The sequence below is a fragment of the Natrix helvetica genome (genome assembly GCF_964273705.1).
Source record: "Natrix helvetica genome assembly, chromosome: 1".
Lineage (NCBI taxonomy): Eukaryota > Metazoa > Chordata > Lepidosauria > Squamata > Natricidae > Natrix > Natrix helvetica.
The window spans coordinates 339653907-339675447 of record NC_138548.1 but is presented as its reverse complement, the minus strand read 5'-3'; the positions used below and the strand labels follow the sequence as shown (position 1 = coordinate 339675447).

The following is a 21541-nucleotide window of genomic DNA, read 5'->3' as shown; positions in this document are numbered from 1 at the left end:
AGGTCTATACTACAGTCCACCCAACCAAGCAGAGGAAGTAGATGAACTTTTTGCTTGTCAGCTAACTAACATATGTAGGAAGCACACCACAATAGTAATGGGGGATTTTAACTACCCTGTCATCAACTGGGAAACAAACTCTGCACCAAGTGGAAGATCCAACAGGTTCCTAACAAACCTAGCAGATAACTTTGTTTCCCAAAAAGTAGAGAAGGGAACAAGGAGATCAGTCATATTGGACTTAATTATTGCTAACAGAGAGGAAATGATAGAAGGTGTTGAAGCCACAGGAACCCTGGGGACAAGTGACTATGCAATATTGGATTTCAACATTATGCAAACACAAGTAGTAGAACAAAGTGAAACTAGAGTCTTGGACTTTAAGAGAGCTAATTTCAATAAGCTTAGAGAGACCTTGGGAAAAATTCCATGGATGAGAATCCTCAAGGGGAAAACAACTCAAGAAGCTTGGGAAATTTTGAAAAATGAGATTACAAAAGCCCAGTCTAGCACAATACCAACAAAGAAGAAAAATAACAACTCCCAAAAGAAACCAGCATGGCTGCATAAAGAACTCTCTGACAAATTGAAAGACAAAAAAGATAAGTATAAAAAGTGGAAAGGGGGGGAAATAACTAAGGCAGAATATCAACAAATAGCCCGAGCATGTAAAGATGAAGTGAGGAAAGCTAAGGCTTACAATGAAGAAAGGCTTGCCACAAAAGTAAAAAATAACAAAAAAAAAAAAAAGCTTCTTCCAACATGTTAAAAAAAAGAAAAAAGTTAAGGAAACAATTGGTTCATTGCTGGGAGAAAGTAGCAAGAAGGTGACAAGCAACAGGGAGAAAGCAGAATTATTTAACTCATGTTTTGCATCTGTCTTTACACAAAGGGATAAAACAGTCCAACCTATCAAAAACACCACCACAAAAATCAGATTAGGAACACAAGTTGAAATAGGAAAGAAAATGGTGAGCACCTGTCTACTCTAGACAAGTTCAAATCACCAGGATCAGATGGATTACACCCCCAGGGTTCTGAAGGAACTGGCACACAAGATCTCAGAACCATTGAACTATATCTTTCAGAGATCCTGGAGCACCGGGGAACTACCAGAGGACTGGCTGACCAACCGCACTCAACGTGCAGTCCTCAATGGAACTGCATCTACATGGAGGGATGTATGCAGTGGAGTACCCCAAGGCTCTGTTTTGGGCCCAGTACTCTTCAACATCTTCATCAATGATTTGGGTGAGAGAATAAATGGGGAACTCATCAAATGTGCAGATGACACCAAGATGGCAGGAATAGCCAACACTCCAGAAGATAGGCTTAAGATACAGAAGGATCTTGACAAACATGAACTTTGGGCACTATCTAATAAAATGAAATTCAATGGTGAAAAGAGTAAGGTTCTACATTTAGGCAACAAAAATGAAATGCACAGGTGGTACCTTGCTCAACAGTAGTAACTGTGAAAGGGATCTTGGAGTCCTAGTGGACAACCATTTAAATATGAGCCAGCAGTGTGCAGCAGCTGCCAAAAAAGCCAACACAGTTCTAGGCTGCATAAATAGAGGGATAGAATCAAGATCACGTGAAGTGTTAATACCACTTTATAATGCCTTGGTAAAGCCACACTTGGAATACTGTATTCAGTTTTGGTCACCACAATGTAGAAAAGATGTGGAGACTCTGGAGAGAGTGCAGAGAAGAGCAACAAAGATGATTAGGGGACTGGAGACTAAAATAGGAGGAGGAGCTTCCGGCGATGGCAGTCGCCTCCTGAAGCTCCAGAATACCACGGAGCCCAGCGATGGGCGAAAAGGTTATTTCCGACCCTCATTTCCATCTGAGGGTCGGAAGTCAGTTAGCATGACCACCCTGGCCCATTTTCGACCCATTTGGGTCCGCTAGGGTGAATCAGAAGACTGGAGGGAAGGATAAAGAGCGAACGGTCTGTGGAATGGGGGAGAGAGACCGGCATCGGAAATGGCGGCGTGTGTGGAAATGGCAACGTTCGGAGCGTTTTGGAGCGTGTGGAGCGTTGTGGAGCGTTTTTGAGAGAATGCTTAGAAAGAGGAATTGCGAGGAGAGGCTGGAAAGAAAGAGGCTGAGGCTGGAAAGAGGCTTGTGAGCTGGACGTTTGTGACTGCGTTTTGGAGTGTTTTGGAACGTGAGGCTCGAAGGGAAGAGGCTGAACGTGAGGCTGGAGGCTGGAGCGTTTTGGAACGTGAGGCTGGAGGCTGGAGCGTTTTGGAACGTGAGGCTGGAAGGGAAGAGGCTGTCCCACTGGTGAGGAAAGAGGTTGTGAGCTGGAAATGGCGATGTTTGTGACAGTCTTTTGGAGCGTTTTGGAACGTTTTGCAGAGAGCGACAGGAAGGAAGAAGGTGAGAACGGCTGGAAGGAGGAATGTGAGGTTGGAAGGAAAGAGACTGGTGAATGGGTGAACCGAGAGGATTGGAAGGAGCGAGCTGGTGAGCTGAGAGGTTTGGAAGGAGAGAAGGAGAGACTGGAAGGAAAGTGAGGAAAATGGAGAGAGAGGAAAAAGAAGGAGTTGGAAGGACACTGGAAGGTGAGAGGCTGGTTTCAACAGCAGCCGCTGAAAGAGCTGTCATGGATGCCAGTAACATCACTAGGACATTGGGACTATTTGGATTATACCCTAGACCATCTCTCCTCCACCCAGATCACCATTTGGTCATCTAAGAACTCTTCCCCCCCCCTTTCTTTTTTTCTATGACTGACCACTTACCATCTATAACATTTTGACCCCATCGTGTTTTTTAAGATTCTAAGATTAAGATTATTTATTCGAGGTTTGATCTGCTCCGCCTGCGGGAGAACCCCCTCTCGCAGGCATGGCCCTTGACGCTTGCAAGGGCCCGCCTTGATGACGGGTTTATAGACCCCGAGAGGTGGAAGAAACGGAGGCTCAGGGGTTTTTTAGTTAAATGTTTTTTAAAATCTTTTACGGGTTTAGGGGTTGGGGGGTGGGTGGGTCAGATCAGGAGCGATGACAGAGCCAGGTCACCAGGTGGGGTCACGAGCAGAAGGAGCGGAGAGGAGGAGGGGGGAGAGGATACCATTCCTATACAGGGCTCTCTGATTCCAACAGTCGTAGGGAGGGGCAGATACGAGGACAGATTAACAACTCGCAGTCGGTTGGGAGACCGTGGGTGCTGGTTACACCCGGTCGCTTGTACCAACCCCCGCGTTCTAGGTGGTCAGGATCTGCAGGCCCAGGGCCTGGGGCTGTTGTTATGCAATGCGTGGTCCGTTCTCAATAAGGCCCCCCTCATTCATGATCTAATTTTGGAGGGGGAGCCGGACCTCACGGGAATAACGGAAACCTGGTTGGGCCATGAGGGAGGTTTACCCCTCGTGGAAATGTGCCCACCAGGTTACCAAGCATTTCACCAGCCCCGGGCCCGGGGAAGGGGCGGTGGGGTAGCAGTGATTATCCGGGAGGACTTAGAGCCGAGGGAGTCCACTGTGCCACAGACGTCCGGATGTGAATCCCTTGTTGTGAAATGGGGCCCTGGGAGGCAGTTGGGCCTGCTGATAGTATACCTGGCTCCCCGCCATACATCAGCGACCCTGCCTGAGCTCCTCGAGCTGATCGCATCGGTGGCGGTTGAGACCCCCAAACTTCTAGTGATGGGGGATTTTAACCTGCCATCGGTGGGAGAAGCATCAGAGGGGGTTCGGGAGTTCATGGCTTCCATGATAGCCATGGACCTGACTCAAATGATTCAGGGCCCGACACATGAGGGAGGTCACACCTTGGACCTTGTTTTTGTCTCTGGCCAGTGGTTGAGTGATCTGGGAGGAGTGAATTTAACCATCACTCCTCTGTCATGGTCAGATCACTCACTCCTCCGACTTGACTTCCCTGGTGCTACCCCTCGCTGCGGGGAGGCGGAACCGGAAAACACTAGATGGTTCCGCCCCAGGCGCCTGATGGAACCAGATAGGTTCCAGACGGAGCTTGGGCCACCTCCTGCAGCCCTGACCCGCCCTCGGGTAGAGGACCTGGTGGCCGCGTGGAATAATGCGACTACCGGGGCCTTGAACCGGGTGGCGCCTTTGCGGCCTCTCCGGCGGCAACGATCCACCCTGGCTCCTTGGTTTACCGAGGAGCTAAGGGTGATGAAGCGCCGCAAGAGATGCCTAGAGAGTCGTTGGAGATCCTCCCGATCCGAATTTGACCGAGCACAGGTACGAGCCCATTTGAGGACATACCTAGTGGCATTGAGAACGGCCAAACGTCAATACTGTGCCGCTCTCATTGCATCCGCAGAGAACCGCCCTGCCGCCCTGTTTCGGGTGTCCCGCTCCCTTCTGTTTCAGAGGCCGCGGGAGGCCCCTTTACAGGGTAGGGCAGAGGAATTTGAGAAATATCTGCTGGATAAAGTCGCTCAAATCCGGAAGGATTGGGTCCCCTTCAGTGGCCCAGTCGAGACGCCAGTGGCGAGTCTTGAGAAACCTTTTTGGGAGGAGTTTGACTTGGTTGTCATCGAGGATTTGGACAGATTGCATGGACGACTGCGACCTACCACATGTTTATTGGACCCGTGCCCCTCCTGGCTTGTACTGGCATCCTGGGAGGTTACACGCGACTGGCTCCTGGGCCTAGTGAATGCTTCGTTGGTTGAGGGGTCTCTTCCGGCCGCCTTGAAAGAGGCAGTGGTGAGACCCTTGCTCAAGAAGCCTTCTCTGGACCCTACGGAGCTGGCCAATTATCGTCCTGTCTCCAACCTTCCCTTTTTGGCGAAGGTTGTAGAGAGTGTGGTGGCTTCTCAGTTCCCACGACATCTGGAGGAGAATGATTATCTAGACCCGCGCCAGTCCGGCTTTCGCCCCAGGCACAGCACAGAGACGGCCTTGGTCGCGTTGGTGGATGGTCTCTGGAGGGCCAGAGATAGGGGTTGTTCCTCTATCCTGGTCCTATTAGACCTCTCGGCGGCTTTTGATACCATCGACCATGGTATCCTGTTGCACCGACTGGAGGGGTTGGGGGTCTGGGGCACCGTTTTGCGATGGTTTGGCTCCTACCTCTCTGGCCAGACGCAACGTGTGTTGGCAGGGGAGCAGAGGTCGACCCTAAGCCCCCTTACCTGTGGGGTGCCACAGGAGTCGGTCCTCTCGCCACTCCTGTTCAACACATACATGAAGCCGCTGGGTGAGATCATCCGTGGTTTCGGGGTGGGATATCATCTGTACGCTGACGATACTCAGCTGTACATTTCCACCCCGAACCACCCCAACGAGGCCGTCGAAGTGATGTCCCGGTGTGTGGAAGCCGTACGGGTCTGGATGGATGACAACCGACTCAGGCTCAACCCTTCCAAGACGGAGTGGCTGTGGGTTCCGGCCCCCCGGTTCAACCAGTTAATCCCATCTCTGGCCATTGGGGGCATTCAACTCGCCCCCGTGGAGCGGACGCGCAATTTGGGCGTCCTCCTGGATGCCAGGCTGTCCATGGATGACCATGTGACAGCCGTGGCCAGGGGGGCATTCCACCAGGTTCGCCTGGTGCGCCAATTGCGCCCCCTATTGGACCGGGACGCCCTACGCACAGTCACCCACGCGCTGGTGACGTCTCGCCTGGACTACTGTAACGCTCTCTACATGGGGCTTCCCTTGAAATGCACTCGGAGACTGCAGTTGGTCCAGAATGCGGCCGCGCGGGTGATTATGGGGAGTACGAAGTACTCCCATGTGACACCTCTCCTGCGCGAGCTGCACTGGCTTTCTGTGGTCTATCGGGTGCATTTCAAGGTCTTGATTACGATCTTTAAAGCGCTCTATGGCTCAGGACCTAGTTACTTGCGGGATCGTATTCTGCCCCATACATCCCTGCGACCAATTTGCTCGCACAGAGAGGGACTCCTCCAGGTGCCGTCCACCAGACAGTGTCGAGGGGCGGCGCCTAGGAGTAGAGCCTTCTCTGTGGCGGGCCCAGCCCTATGGAATGACTTCCCTCCGGATATTAGGACGACGTCCGACCTCCGTTCCTTCAGAGTTAAGCTCAAGACCCACCTATTCCAAGTAGCTGGCCTGGCTCAACCATGATCCAACTATATCGCTCCTGACGGGTTTTTTATTAATGTAATTCAATAGAATTTATTTATCGGGGTTTTTAAATATTGTGACTTTTTAATTGTTTTAATTGTTAATTGTTTAATTGTTTTTTAGCTATTAGCCTACCTCCTCCTTGTATACGTTTTGTATACGTTTTATATACGTCCTTGTTATATGTATGTCCTGTCCAGATTTGTATTGTATTGTATTGTACTTTGTATTTTATTTGTTTTATTGTACGCCGCCCCGAGTCCTTCGGGAGAGGGCGCGGCTTAGAAATAAATATTCTATTCTATTCTATTCTATAAAACATATGAAGAAGGGTTGCAGGAACTGGGTATGTCTAGTTTAATAGAAAGAAGGACTAGGGGAGACATGATAGCAGTATTCCAATATCTCAGGGGTTGCCACAAAGAAGAGGGAGTCAAACTATTTTCCAAGGCACCTGAGGGTAGAACAAGAAGCAATGGGTGGAAACTAATCAGGGAGAGAAGCTGAGAACTTAGAATTGAGGAGATACTTCCTGACAGAATAATTAATCAGTGGAACAGCTTGTCTACAGAAGTTGTGAATGCCCCAACACTGGAAGTCTTTAAGAAGATGTTGGATAGCCATTTGTCTGAAATGGTATAGGGTTTCCTGCCTAGGCAGGGGGTTGGACTAGAAGACCTCCACGGTCCCTTCCAACTCTGCTATTGTATTGTATTTTATTGTGTATATCCTGCAGCAGACTACCCTCAGCTCACAAGCTGGCTAAACTGTTCCTGAAGCACATCTACCGCCTGGAGTACCTCGAAGAATTATGTCAGACAGATGGGTCCAGTTCATGGCAAAGTTCTGGAGGGAGTTCCTGTGGTCCATTGGGTCATCCCAGGGCCTTAGCTCGGCTTTTCACCTGAGCAAAAATGGGGGGGGGGCAGAGAGACTGAACGCTATGGCAGAGCAGTACCTGAGATGCTACGTGAACTATCAGCAGTTCAATTGGGCAGACCTTCTGTCTTTCGCTGAGGTCACGTACAATAATGCTGTTCACAGCAGCACAAGACTAACACCATTCAAAGTAGTAAGCAGCATGAACTTCGTCCCAATGCCTGAGTATCCAAGGGATCCTCCTTCCTCAGTCAGCTTGACTGACTGGATGTCAATGCTAAAAGCAACCTGGGAGAATGTAAAAAAAAAAACGCTAACTAGAGCAGCATAAACCTATAAGAAACAGGCAGATAAACACCGAGCTCTGCAATGACCATTCTTGGTAGGAGAGAAGGTTTACCTCTCCACCAAATATTTGAGTGGGACCATTCCCCATAGTAAAGATCATTAACTCAGTCTCAGTGCAACTGAAACTGCTTTGACTGCTAAGGAAGATACACCCATTATTCCATAATAGCCTCTTAAAACCCATGGTTGGATCCACTCTGAGACCCCTGCCCCGGGAGCCCCTAGGCCCTGTACTTATAGGGGGGCAAATCAGTTATGAGGTACAATACATCCTTGATTGGAGGTGGCACAGGATACAACTCCAATACTTAATCAAGTGGAAGGGCTACCCCTTGTCAGAGGCATCTTGGGTAAAGCATAGAAATATCCAGGCTGATCGCCTTATAGAAAGATTCCATGAAAAAAATCTAAATAAGCCTGGGGGGAGGACAAAACCTTGAATCCTATACTTATTTTACTCACAGAGGTTGCTTTTGAAAAATGAGGGGAGCCGGATGTCAACTCTTGTGTTGAAATTCCACGCAAATCGTCGGCAGAGCCGGATCTCAGATTACAGTAGCTGGGTTGAGATGGTTGTATCTATTGGAGAATGTGATTTATGACACAGACTGAAGGGAGGAAAGGAACAGGGGCAAAGTTCAAAAGCAGGTAAAGAAAGCAAAGAAATGGCTGCGAATAAGAATTGCCTAATGAAGTATGCCTAATGAAGCTGTTAATAAATCATTGGTTTTTGTATTATAATATTGGCTCGCTTATTATGAATCAGGCATCGTTAGGAAACTTTACAGCTAGCCCATGTTCTGGTCCAAACCTGAAAGGGGCTAACTTTACTTGGGGTAAATGATTGGCTTAGTGGGTGGTTTTCAAATTGGAAAGATTTAGCAAGATTTGCAATATTAGGATTCCTAGCTATCAGGTTTTTACCATGCTTGATTCCTCTTATACAAATGTTAATAAAAAGGACTATGAGCAGTAAGACCTTAATAACTACATCAGTAACAAATAGAAAGAAAGAACCTATGGTAATAATGAAAGTGGGGAAGCAGGGGATGGAGATGGAGAACTCTGAATGTAAAAAACTTGCTTCCATATGAAACTAAGAAGTTAGGACATTATGAATTATTGTAGATATAAAATAGGAAGTTACCGAGAAGAGAAAAAGTGATGATTGAAGGAAATGATATTAAGTTACTCTTTTATAAAATGTTAAAAGGTTGCTTTTGTATTCTTTTACTATGTTAAATGTATAAACCATTATATTCTTGCCTGAAATATGTAAAGTTACTGTTCTTTTGCTAACCACAAAATGTGTTAATTAAATAGAAAAAGATAAACCTTTTTTATTCCAAGCCTACATACAAGTTAGGTAGGAAGCCATCTGCTCAGACGAAAGGCACCAGAAAAACCAAATAAGAGATAGAGGCCTCTCAAGAAAACGTCAAGATGACCCTTTAGAATATAGAATAATGAAAGAAACGATGTAAATGAATAAGCAGGAAGGGGGGAAGTTTCTTAGGAGTATCGTCTATAAAATGTATTGTTTGAATGCTGTTCCTTGCCCTCCTTTTACTCGATCCACTTGGGAAGATACTTGGAGGCTGCCTTTGCAAACGCTTTTTATATTTCTGTAAATAAAACTTATTGAATTGTGAACCAGACTTGTCTCTGTGTTGTGAGGATTTAATAATTGGGTTTTTATCTCACAAAAGCATGAAACTTCCGTTCACATCAAATGAAATGCCAGTCAATTGACCCTGCTTTAGGGTGCTGGTTTACTACTTTCCTAAGAGAAATTAGAAAGGGGATCCAAATCTAGTTTAGTGTCATCCGGCACACAGTGAGAATGTAGGCATCATCTTCTGCCTCTCTTCCTTGCAAATATATTTCTTATTTCCTGCTTGAGATTTGCCATGCAAGCTCTACCCCTACACAGGAGCTTTCACCAGGAAAGGGGGTGGGAAGGACTCTCCAGTTTCCCCTTCCCCACTTTCATTTTTGAGAATCAGGATTTATTCCGGAGGGCAGGTCTCTGCTTTCCCCCAATGTCTGTTGCAATCATGGAAAAGGGAAACATGGGATCTAGGGGAGTTTCTCCCACTCCTAAAACAAAAAATTTGAACCTGGATGAGGACTAGGCATGTCTCTATTCCCCATTTATTAGAGTGAGAACCCGCTCTCTCCCTTTTGGTGAGAACAACACACACACACACTCACACCACACACACACACACACACACACACCTACCTTTTCCACCTCTGGATCTTTCAGATTTTCTTTCCGCCTTTCTAACTCCTGCACAGGACATGTGGTTAGAGAGAAAGAGAGTCTAGTGTCATAGAAAGGCAAAAACTGAATGACGTCACTGCCTTCCCAACTTGTAACAGGGGCCCAAAGCTGAAGTGCCCCCCCACAGGGGCGGATTTTCTGTGCATGGAAGGTGCTCATGTGGGTGGAGTGGACATGAGAGTGAGGAATATGAATTCTGATAAAACATTTTGTTTTGTCTTCATTTCTTTGCCTTGACAATTAAGAGCTTTGCTCATTTCCTGTCTCTCTCATTGAAGAGGGAGGGGGGAAGCGGGGGAGCTGTCTCAGAAAAAACTGTTTGTTCCTTTATTCTGCTCTGCAATAGGAAGGAGGGGGTGGCTGCACATTAACAACGAGACAAAAGTTAGCAACTTAAAACCACTAGCCAGGATATTAGGAACAAGAATAGCTGCTTATAAGAAAAAACACCCTCCCCAGGCTCCTGAGGCTTTCCTGAAGTCTGGGGAGGGCAAAAACGGCCAAGAGACAGAGAGAGGGAGGGAGATCGCATGCCACCTCCAATTAGCTCTCCAAGCTCGGCCTCTCAACAAGTCGCTGAGTTTCATATCCAATAATATACAAAAAGGAACAAACAGATATGGTGAAATACTGAATGCGGGGGGTGAACTTAAATCTATGCAAGAGCTGAAACAGGGAGGAATAGGAATGAATTGCTTTTCATATGTGCAAATACAATCTAGATATGACAAAGACCATAAAACGGAAGGTTTTTATGATAAAATGACTGAATTAGACAAAATTTTGACAGGTACTGATGAAAATGTAATTAAAAAATTATATGGACACTTACTAGAGGTTAGGTTGAAGGAAGAACAAGTTAAAGAAACTATGATAGCTTGGGGAAAAAATTTGGTCATGGGATTAAACTAGAGAAATGGCAGAAATTGTGGTCTCAAAATTATAAAATGACAATGTCAACAGCATATAAGGAAAATTTGTTTTACAGCTGGCATTTATCCCCAATGAGAATAGCAGGAATGTCCATGAACAAGTCAGAAAAGTGTTGGAAATGTCATCAGACACCGGGTTCATATTACCATATGTGGTTGACTTGCATAGAAGCTAAAAGATACTGGACTAAAATCCACACATGGTTGGAGAAAATGATACAAAAACACATAGACTTTAAACCAGAGATTTTTTTATTGGGGATTATACCAGAAACATACAATAAAGATTTGAAATATTTGATTGTAAATGTTTTAACGGCAGCTAGAATTGTATATGCAAAAAAAATGGAAGAACAAGAAAATACCAACGCAGGAGGAAATTATTCGAAAAATAATGGAATGTGCAGAAATGAGTAAATTGACATTTGAAATTAGAGAGCAAGAAGATGAACAATTTTATAACAATTTTATAAGATGAACAATTTTATATGGGACTTTTTCTATCAGTGGTTAGATAAAAAAACATAGAAATGAAAAAATTTGGAGAAGTTTTTTATATTGTAAGAATAATAGAATGAGATAGGTGATATCATAAAGACATATTATTAAATAGATTTATAATGATGTAATGAAATATTGGTATATATATGAATTGAATATTTAGAATACTTTATTTAAAATAAAGGAATAACAACTGTAGTTGAACATATGATGTACAATGATAACAACGTATCAATGTATTCTGCGATTTCAAATACTATTGAAAATGGTGATGCATAAGTATTCTTTCATATTGTAAGAACAATAGAATGAGATAGGTGATACTGAGGAGGAGGAGCCAAAGTCACGACGATACGACGTGCGATCTCAATGCTCTGAGCTCGCAGTTGACACTTTTGCCACTGGGTGGTCCAAATGGACCTAAACCGTGCCGCAGAGTATACAGTATTTACTTTTTACTTTACTTTACTAAGCGCTTATAGACCGCCCCCTCTCCCGAAAGGGACTCGGGGCGGTGTACAGTCCATATCAGAAATACAACATATAAACAATTAAAATTATTAAATAGATAAATAGATACGAAGGAGGATAAAAAGGTATAAAGAACTGTACAGCTGAGTAAATAATTTAAAACCCCAACAAATATCCCATAAAATTAAATTTAAAAAACAATTCCCCTAAAATACCAGATTAAAAATATGTTTGCCAGGAGGTAGCAGTTATGATTATGCCAGGCCAGCCAATCGGAACAGGTGTGTCTTCAATTTTTGTCGGAAGGAGCGGAAGTCGGTGGTGGTTCTAATGTCGGGGGGAAGGTCATTCCAGAGGGTTGGGCCCATCACAGAGAAGGCCCTACTCCTTGGCGCCGCCCGTTGGCATTGCCTAGTGGACGGTACTAGGCAATGGGTATTGTATTTGTAAGTAGAGTTCTTTGCAGAGATTGACCGTTGGCTTACCTGAATGGTCTTTCTCTAGGCGCTGCGGGAGTGTCCAAGCACGGGTTAACATCAGCTTGCTGCCCAAGGACTGAGTTCGAATTCTTGTAGCTCCGCCTCTTGCTCCCCTCAGAGGCTCAGTTTTAAAAAACGAAGGAGTGTCCAAAGGAACTGTCAATGCAATAGTCCAATCCAATGGAAAAACTACCCCGCGACCCCTGATAGGGTGGGGTTGGACACTCCCGCAGCGCCTAGAGAAAGACCATTCAGGTAAGCCAACGGTCATTCTCCTAGGCGCTGCTTGGAGTGTCCAAGCACGGGACATGCCAAAGCTATGATCCCCCAGGGAGGGAAGAACTGTTCACGGGCGCGGGACTAGCCACAACCCTCTGCAGAATTCTTCTCCCAAAGGCTGCCTCAGCCGAGGCAAAGGTGTCCAGTCTATAGTGCTTGACAAACGGTGACGGGCCTGACCACGTAGCAGCCCGGCAGATGTCCTCAATGGATGCTTGGGTGGCCCATGCAGCCGATGTAGCAGCACTTCTTGTCGAGTGTGCAGTGATACGAGGAGGCGCCGGCCTGCCCTGATGTTCGTAGGCCAGCTGGATACACACCCTTATCCAGCGCCCTACTGTAGCGGAGGTGACCTTCTTGCCCATGGTGGCAGGTTGAAAAGACACAAAGAGGGCCTCCGACTTGCGGAAAGGAGCTGTTCTTTTCATGTAGATCCGCAGGGCACGGCGGACGTCCAGGTTATGCCACTCACGTTCCCTGGAGTGCTTGGGATGCGGACAGAAGTCCGGGAGGATCACTTCCTGCGAGCGGTGGAAAACGCTGTTGATTTTTGGTACGAATGCCGGGTCCAGACGTAATATCACTCTGTCGGAGTGGATGACGCAAAGGTCCTCTCTGACTGACAATGCTGCCAGTTCAGAGATCCGGCGTGCCGAAGTGATGGCAATGAGGAATGTCGTCTTGAGGGTCAGGTGGCGTAGTCCAACTGTCCGAAGAGGTTCAAATGGTGGTCTGGACAGAGAACGTAGCACCACGGACAAGTCCCAGGTAGGATACCTGTGGATGGTAGGAGGAGACAGATTGGTGGCTCCTTTGAGGAAATTGCGCACCTGCGGGTGTTTGCTGAGGGGCAGGTGCGACTCGGTAGACAGGATGGAGGCCAAGGCGGCAGTCTGGCGTTTGAGAGTGTTGGGTGCCAGACCCCTGTCAAGACCGTCCTGCAAAAAGTCCACAACTTGGGGAACGGTGGCAGAAGTGGCAGAGATCTGGTGTTGAAGGCACCAGCTAGAGAAGGCCGACCAGGTAGCTTCATAAATTCTGACTGTTGATGGACGTTTGGATGCCTGGATGGTGTGGATCACCTTATCCGAATATGCGCTGAGCCTCAGGATCTCCCCTTCAAGTGCCACACGGCAAGTTTCAGCCACTGGGGTTCTGGGTGTTGGATTGCCCCTTGGCTGAGGGATATGCGGTCCTGAGGAATGCGCCAGGGACGAGACACTGAGAGACTGATCAGGTCAGCGAACCAGGATCTCCTCGGCCAGTGAGGAGCCACCAGCAGTATCTCCGCTCCCTCTGTCAGGATCTTCCCGATGACCTGTGGAATTAGCGGCAGGGGCAGGAAGGCGTACAGCAGGCCCAGAGGCCAGGGAGAGCGAAGAGCGTCCGTGCCTTCCGCCCCTGGGCACTGGAACCTCATGAAGTACCTGGGTAGCTGGGCATTGGCCAGAGACGCGAAGAGGTCGACGACTGGAAGGCCGAATCGCAGAGACAGCTGATGAAACAGTTCTGGATGAAGGCGCCACTCCGCGTTCTGCTGAGCCAGTCTGCAGTCGCGTTGTCCTCCCCCGAGATGTGGTCCGCCCGCAGGGACCTGAGGTGTCGTTCCGCCCACTGACCCAGGGATTCCGCATCCGTCATCAGAGCAAGGGATCGTGTGCCGCCCTGATGATTGATGTACGCTTTTGTGGCGATGTTGTCGGTCAGGACCAGCACATCCTTGTCCCTGACCAGCTGGAGGAAATGCCACAGGGCCAGTCTGGCAGCCCGGAGCTCTAGCCAGTTTATATTGTGGGCGAGCTCCGCTGGTGACCATCTGCCTTGGATCACCTGGTTATGAAGGTGCGCCCCCCACCCGAAGAGGCTGGCATCTGTCGTGATGACCAGGCGCTCCGGCTCCTTGAAGTAGGAGCCCTTCAGAAGAGCATCCGACTGCCACCACCGGAGGGAACAAATTACCTTGGGAGGGAGGCGTATCACCCTCTTGGAGTTGCTGGCCATGCGTCTCTGGAGGGGCAGCAGGAACCACTGGAGGTCCCTCGTGTGGAGTCGTGCCCATGGGACCACCGAAATGCAGGACACCAGCTTCCCTAGCAGTTGAGAGAGGGAAACTACCGTTGCTGACCTGGTGGACCGGATCTTCCGCACGAGGGATCTGATGCTGTCCACTCTCTCTTGTGTGAGGAAGACCTTGCAGGACTCCGAGTCGATGATGGTGCCGAGATGCTGGATCCTGTGGGTCGGGTTGAGATGGCTCTTGGCCAGGTTGACCGAGAAGCCGTGCTGTTGCAAGACCTGAATGGTGGTGTTGAGGTCTTGCTGCGCCTGTTCCCTGGATGACGAGTGGATCAGGATGTCGTCCAGGTAACACTCCAGCCTCACTGGAATAGAGCGCAGGTGAGCTGCGATGGCGGCCAGCAGTTTAGTGAAAGTGCGTGGGGCTGACGAGAGTCCAAAGGGAAGGGCTCTGTACTGAAAATGCTGGTTGGCAAACTGGAACCTCAGGAACCTGCGATGCGCCGTGTGAATTGGAACGTGCAGGTACGCCTCCTTCAGGTCTATCGAAGTCAAGAGGTCTCTCTGTCTGATGCAACCCAGGATGGTCTGCAGGGACTGCATCTTGAAGCGTTTGTATTCTAGATGCTTGTTGAGTCGCTTGAGGTCCAATATTGCCCGCACCCCTCCCGATGGCTTGGGGACTAGGAACAGGATGGAATAGAAGCCTGTGCCCTCCTGACCCTCGGGTACCCTTTCTATGGCCGCTATCTCTAAGAGGTGGTCTATCTCCACCCTCACTAGTTGGAGCTTGTGAGGTGACCTGGGAGTGGGGCAGCAAACCCGGGATCTTGGAGGGGGGGAAAGGAAGTCCAGGGTCAGGCCGTGACGGATCGTGTTGAGGATCCACACGTCCGTCGTGGTCTCCTCCCACTGGGCGGCATAGAGTTGGAGACGGCCGCCTATGGGAGGGTCCCTGTGACTGTCACTTGGATTTCCGGAAGGGGCGGTTGGAGAACCCCCCTCGGGAAGGTTTACGGTAGCCCTGTTGTCTATTTCTATCCCTGTAGAAAGGTCTGTCCTGGGAACGTTCCTGTGCCTGGGAAAAGGGACGGCCGGAACCACCTGAGGAGGTGGAAGGCTCGGAACTCCGAAAGGAGCCCCTACGAAAGGGCTGGCCCTTGCGTTCAGGTTTCTTGGTCATGGCTGGGAGTACCTTGTGTTTATCCTTGGATTCAATCAGAAAGGAATCCAAAGCCTCCCCAAAAAGTTTCCCACCCTTAAAGGGGGTGGAAGCCAGCTTCCACTTTGCCTTGACATCTGCCTGCCAGTGGCGGAGCCACAGTAGGCGACGTGAGGTCACATTGGCGGCTAATGCCCTGGAGGAAAACTTGGTGGCACTAAGTGAGGCATCAGCAGAGTATTCTATGGCTGCTATGATCTTATTCACGTTCTGTCTCATTTTAGTGTCCCCAGCCGGTAGGCCGGACAATAGTTTGCGGAGCCAGAAGAGAGCTGCCCTTCCGAAGTAGGAAGAAGCAGAAGATGCTCTCATGGCCCAAGCAGTGGCCATATGCGTCTTGATAGAAGACGATTCAGCCCTTTTGTCCTCTGCCTTGAGCCCCTCCAGTAATTCAGCAGGTAGAGCCGAATTGGAGGTAATGGGGTCATCAACCTGGGGGAGCTTTAGGAGCTCCTCCAGAGGCTCTTCCATGGTATATAACCTCTTGTCGTTCCCACTGGGGTTTGCTAAGGAACCAGGCTGGGTCCATTGGCGTTGGATAATGTCGAGGAACAGCTGAGGGGCTGGAACCAAGTCTAGGGGGGGAGAAACCTCATTGAAAAGCCCTGCCCCTGGGTCCTGGGGACCGATGGTCTCCATGGATGCCTGATCCGAGGCAGGTTTGGGCCTGGGGGCTGGAAGGCCCATCTGGGGTCCTGCAGCCCGGGCCTTAGTCAGGATAGCCCGAAACATGGAAGAGTTGAAAAGACCCAGAGAGGGGGGGGGTTCTGGTGTGGGATTTTCATCCTCAGAGAGGTCTGGAGCATCACGCTCCACCTCCTCTGAATCAGAAACCTCACTGATGCCCGAGGGGGCAGGTGAGGCCTCCCTAGCTGGAGGTCCCTGTGCCCTAGCCGGTTTTCCCTTACTGGGATTAGCAGAGGCAAAGGGAAGCTTAGATGCCAGCTGCATCATCCCATCGGTGATACCCCGAGAGATGGCCTCTGCCACCACCTCCTGCATGCTTTTGGGCAAAGGAAGATCGTGGGCCTGAGGGGTATCTGGCCCAGTTACTGAATAAATGAAGGAACCCTCCTCTGCCAGGGAGTCTGCCTCATCAAGGGAATCTGCTTCCAGGGAATGGCCTGGGGAACCCATAGAGGCCCTGGAAGGATTAGGGGAAAAATCAAATTCCTCCCTTTCCCCTGGAAGGGAGGGAGGAATCCCTTGCTTGGAGGTAGATGGAACAGGAATCCCTTCCTCCCCAGGAGTAGGAGCTGGGGGAAGGGCCTGCTGGGCAGATAGGGCCTTCTGGAACTGTTTTTCCAGGGCCCTCTGCCTCCTTAGAAGGCTGCTTGGCTTTAGGAGCCTTCCCCTTAGCTGGGCATTCCACCCCTTCACCTTTAGCAGCAGGGTTGGTCCTGCTGCGTTTAGCTGCTGGTGGGCCAGCCTGCTGATCCACTTGCTTCTCCATAGCGTTGGGAACCCTTCCCGATGGCTGAGGTGCTGGAGAATCTGAGGCTTGCGTCGCTGGGAACCTCGTGCTGCAGGCAAGTGGTGGCTGGAAAATGGCTCCGGCTGAGATGAGGCAGGAAGCCAGCAGATCCGTGCTGAAGAAGGCAAGGGTGAATGGTCTAGATGACCAAAAGAACCCCTGCGGCCGCTTTGTAGGTCTGGAGGGAAGAGACCCAGTCAGGAGACCCTGCGATGGTCCTCTTCAACCCCTACTGCGGCGATCTGCAGAGAGCGCAGGCAACGCGATGAGGCTAAAAGCCCCGGCAAAAAAAAAGCGCCAAAATTTTAAAATAAAAATGGCCGCCGTTCGCGTTTTCGCGCCTGGAGCGGCACCGGGGGAAAAGGCTACAGCCTAATGCTGTCCTTTGGGGTCCTAGCCTCCTACCTGCTCCCCAGTTGTTCGTCGGCAGCCGCCAAACGAACCCCCTCCGGTGCGATCGCTCTCGTCGCTGCGAGAAGCGAGTCGCGCTCCAGGCAGCCTGGCTCGCGCGCGAAATTCAAACGGCAAAAAAACTCGAAATACAAGAAAATACAAGAAAATACTAAAAAAATAACAAACCTCTATCTAGGAGCTAACTAAACTTAAAATTTTTACTTAAAGGGAGCAAACTACACTAACCAGAGGGTCCAGTCTGCTGCTCAAGGACTGGATCTCCCCAAATTGCGTCCTGTAGGGCGACTGAGTTTTTAAAACTGAGCCTCTGAGGGGAGCAAGAGGCGGAGCTACAAGAATTCGAACTCAGTCCTTGGGCAGCAAGCTGATGTTAACCCGTGCTTGGACACTCCAAGCAGCGCCTAGGAGAAAAAGTTTGTTTGCATTTGCTTTGAAACTGCTTGTAGAAATGCTAGCCAGTGTTGTCCCCAAATCTGGGCTCTTGCTTAGTGTACCCCACAAATACTTGTATTTCTATTTGTCCAGTTTCACCCATCCTGCTCCTTTAATAAAACCTCCAGATCTACTCACATGGTCTCTTTTATTGGGGGATAGTTGGATATAGCTGCATGTCAAGCTGCATGCAGAGTAAAATGTAATGAGGACAGAACAGACCTTATGATTCTAGGAAACTTTCATCTTTGAGAGGGATGTATGCATGATTCAGAATTTAGGGTTTCTCCTACACTCCCTGGGTGGTCTTGCTCACCACTTTTTAGCTAATTGCAACGTGGTTCTTATCAGAACTTAGGCTGCATAAATCCGTCAGAAGCTACCATATTGAAATCAAATCTGATATTTTTCCATTTTTATTTGGTGTGCCTTGGAAGAGGGGTAGTCTTATACAGTGAGTATAGCCCAAAAGTAGGAAAAGTAGAGGGTCGTCTTATACACCCAGTCCTCTTATACACAGGAAAATACGGTAATTGCAACCTGGTTCTTATCAGAACTTGGGCTGCATAAAGGTGAAGAGGAAGTTCATCAGAAGTGACTCCTCTGTGTTCAGGGAGGGAGGTGAAACAAACCTGGGAGACATAAAACAAGACAGCAGGACAAAAGAAAACTGGGGAAGAAGAACAAGGGGCAGAAAAGTTTTTAAATCTTGGTTGAAACCCGAGTAAACTTCTCAATATAACTGCAACTTTCAACTATTAAATTTCCTTGGTTATTATATAATTAAATTACAATCCTCCCTTGGACTATCTTGTAATCTCCTTGTTTCTCTTATCCACTTTCTATCTTGTCTTCCCTTGCATCTCCTTCATTCATCCATGCTACGCAGAATTTTCTTCTTATTTTAGGTGATTGTTATGTCTTGTGACAGGTCTTATCCCTTCTGGATTACCTCTATGACCCACAAATGCCTTTGAGAGGCAAGAAAGAACCTGGACCAGGCTGAGCAAAGATACTGGGATTCATCAAGCCACAGATCACGAATAAACAGAGAAAAACCTTCCAATCACAAGACCTGAAGATTTTCCAATGGTTTGAAGAGATTCCTCTGGATATGGAGGTGAGGAAAAAAAGAGATTTAGCTACAATTGCAAGAAAGAATGTAGATGGAAAGAAAAGAAGGGTAAAATAGAATTGAATTAACCTCTCTGCTCTTTTCAGTCTCTTTATTGTCCAGGTTGACCCAGAATTATTACTGACAACTGAGCTTCAAACCAAAATGAGCCTCTCAAATCCTGAAATATGCTCCTTCCAAATCCTTCCACAAATCTTATGTTAATACATTTTTAAATCAACTAAAGAGTTTAATACACGAGCATAATACATGACCAGAACAAAACCACTCAACTGATTTTTTTTAAAATTAGTTTTAAATTTTATTTACAAACATGTAAAAAACACACACACAAAACTTAGACGTACACCACATTTACACAATACAATATGAACAGGAGCTTCCTGTTCTTTCTGCCAATCGATATCACTCACCTTATATTGTTTCCCCTTTTATTATATTTCATTTATATTTCACCATTCTTAACCCTCTTATCTTACTCCTCTGTCTGCTATATTGGCTGATTACCTCTAGTAAGTTTAAACCACTTGGACACATATATATGTGTTAATTCTCCTTAACTACTATTTTTGGGCTTTGTTGTCTTCCTTCATTTATCCTTGTTTCTTTCCTCCATCCACCTATACCATTTATCCCATATCTAGTAGTAGTCTCTTCTTTTCACTGGATTTCTTTTGTTAATTTGTCCATTTCAGCACAGTCCATAACCTTTATTATTTCATCTTCGCTTGGAATTAATTTGTTTTTTTATTTCTGGACAAAGGCAATCCTTGCCGCCGTAATTATATGTAATATTAAATATTGAATTTCTTTTTTATATTTCACAGTCATTAATCCTAATAAAAAAATTTCAGGTTTCCAATCTATTTTTGATCCTTTTCCAAAAAATTTTAGCCTCCTCACAGGTCCACCATATGTGGTAGTATGTTCCATGTATTGATTCACATTTCCAGCATTTTGGGGAGGTATTTGTTGAGATTTTAGCTAAATTTGTTGGTGCTAGATGCCATCTGTAAAACATTTTGTACTGATTTGCCTTGTATGCAAATGATTGTGTCATTTTTAAGTTTGTTCCCCAAAATTTTTCCCATTTATCTAATTCAATATTATAGCCAAAGTTCTGTGCCCATTTTATCATTTGTTATTTCACGATTTCCTCTTCCATTTTATGCTTCAGGAGAAATTTATATATTCTCCTTATCATCTTTCTATCCGAGCTATAAATTATTTTATCCAATTTGTGTGGTTCTGTTTCAATGTCATATATTTTAGTATCATTATTGTGTTTAGTTTTGATTTGCAAGTAGGTTAGCCAGTCAACTTTCATGTTTTGTTCTGCCAATTCTTCAATTGTTTTAAAATTTCTTAGCATTTTATTCATATCTATAAAATTTAGATGGATCGTCCTTTTGATAGCCAATTCGGGATTTTCACATAGTGGATTTTTTTTTATTTTGAGCCAGTTTTGCAATAACGCTCTTCTAATTAAATGTTTTTGAAAGTATTTTTTGTGAGTTTTATTTTTATCATCCCATAGGAATGTATGCCAACCTGCTTGCAAATCATGGCCTTCTAAGGTCAAAATTCTTTTATTCTCTAGCTCTATCCAATCTTTTACCCATGTTATTGTTACTGCTAATGTGTATAATTCCCAATTTGGTAATGCTAAACCTCCCCTCTCCTTTCTAACCTGGACCAGCCTGAGCAATGATACCGAGATTCATTGTGAGAGAGGAATTGTTCGTCCTTTCAGCTTTCAACACATTGACCTGCATGTGAGAATTCCCTCATATCATGAGGCCTTTGACTGAATAATGTTCAATGTTTCTGCATAGATACCGGCTGACTCAGGTCAGTTCTACACTAGGGATGCACATTTAACTACTATGGAGGATCACAATTCTTCCAAATAATGCAATTTGACTATTTTTTTTTTGATATTTTCCTCTTTAGCTTAGTGAAGCAGCATCTGTTAAATGTCTTTGCATCCCTCTGAGAGCTATGACTAACTGGGGGAAAATGACAGTTGGGGAACAGGAAGCTCATTTCTAAACAATAAAAAAAAATGAATGTATATACCACGGATTTCAAACTCCATGTGTCCAAGATCCCTTTCACAGTTACTACTGTTGAGCAAGGTACCACCTATACTGTACCTGTGCATTTCGTTTTTGTTGCCTAAATGTAGAACCTTACTATTTTCACCATTAAATTTCATTTTATTAGATAATGCCCAATGTTCAAGTTTGTCAAGATCCTTCTGTATCTTAAGCCTATCTTCTGGAGTGTTGGCTATTCCTGCCAGCTTGATGTCATCTGCAAATTTGATGAGTTCCTCATTTATTCCCTCATCCAAATCATTGATGAAGATGTTGAAGAGTACTGGGCCTAAAACAGAGCCTTGGGGTACTCCACTGCATACCTCCCTCCATGTAGATGCAGTTCCATTGAGGACTACACGTTGAGTGCAGTTGGTCAGCCAGTTACGAATCCATCTGGTGGTGATGCTGTCCAACCCACATTCTTCTATTTTATCTAGTAGTAGGTTATGGTCTACCTTTGTTAACTACTAGTTTTAAATTTATTTGTTTAT

General features: G+C 46.8%; 1 protein-coding gene across 7 annotated transcripts in view; it reads right to left on the bottom strand.

The window, feature by feature from the left end:
* Nucleotides 1-9786, bottom strand: part of LOC309383404 (zinc finger protein 18-like) — a gene marked incomplete at its 3' end in the record, with an annotated part of 108688 nt that extends 98902 nt beyond the window's left edge. For 6 of the 7 annotated variants that reach the window (XM_081935913.1, XM_081935914.1, XM_081935915.1 and 3 more), the window contains exon 1: nt 9552-9786. In XM_081935913.1, the coding sequence (XP_081792039.1) occupies nt 9552-9752 (201 nt within the window). In that variant the 5' untranslated portion in view covers nt 9753-9786. Of the gene's footprint in view, nt 1-7037; nt 7180-9551 lie in introns of those variants that run through there. The other variant, XM_081935907.1, reaches the window with a different exon arrangement.
* Nucleotides 9787-21541: the final 11755 nt, after the last annotated feature.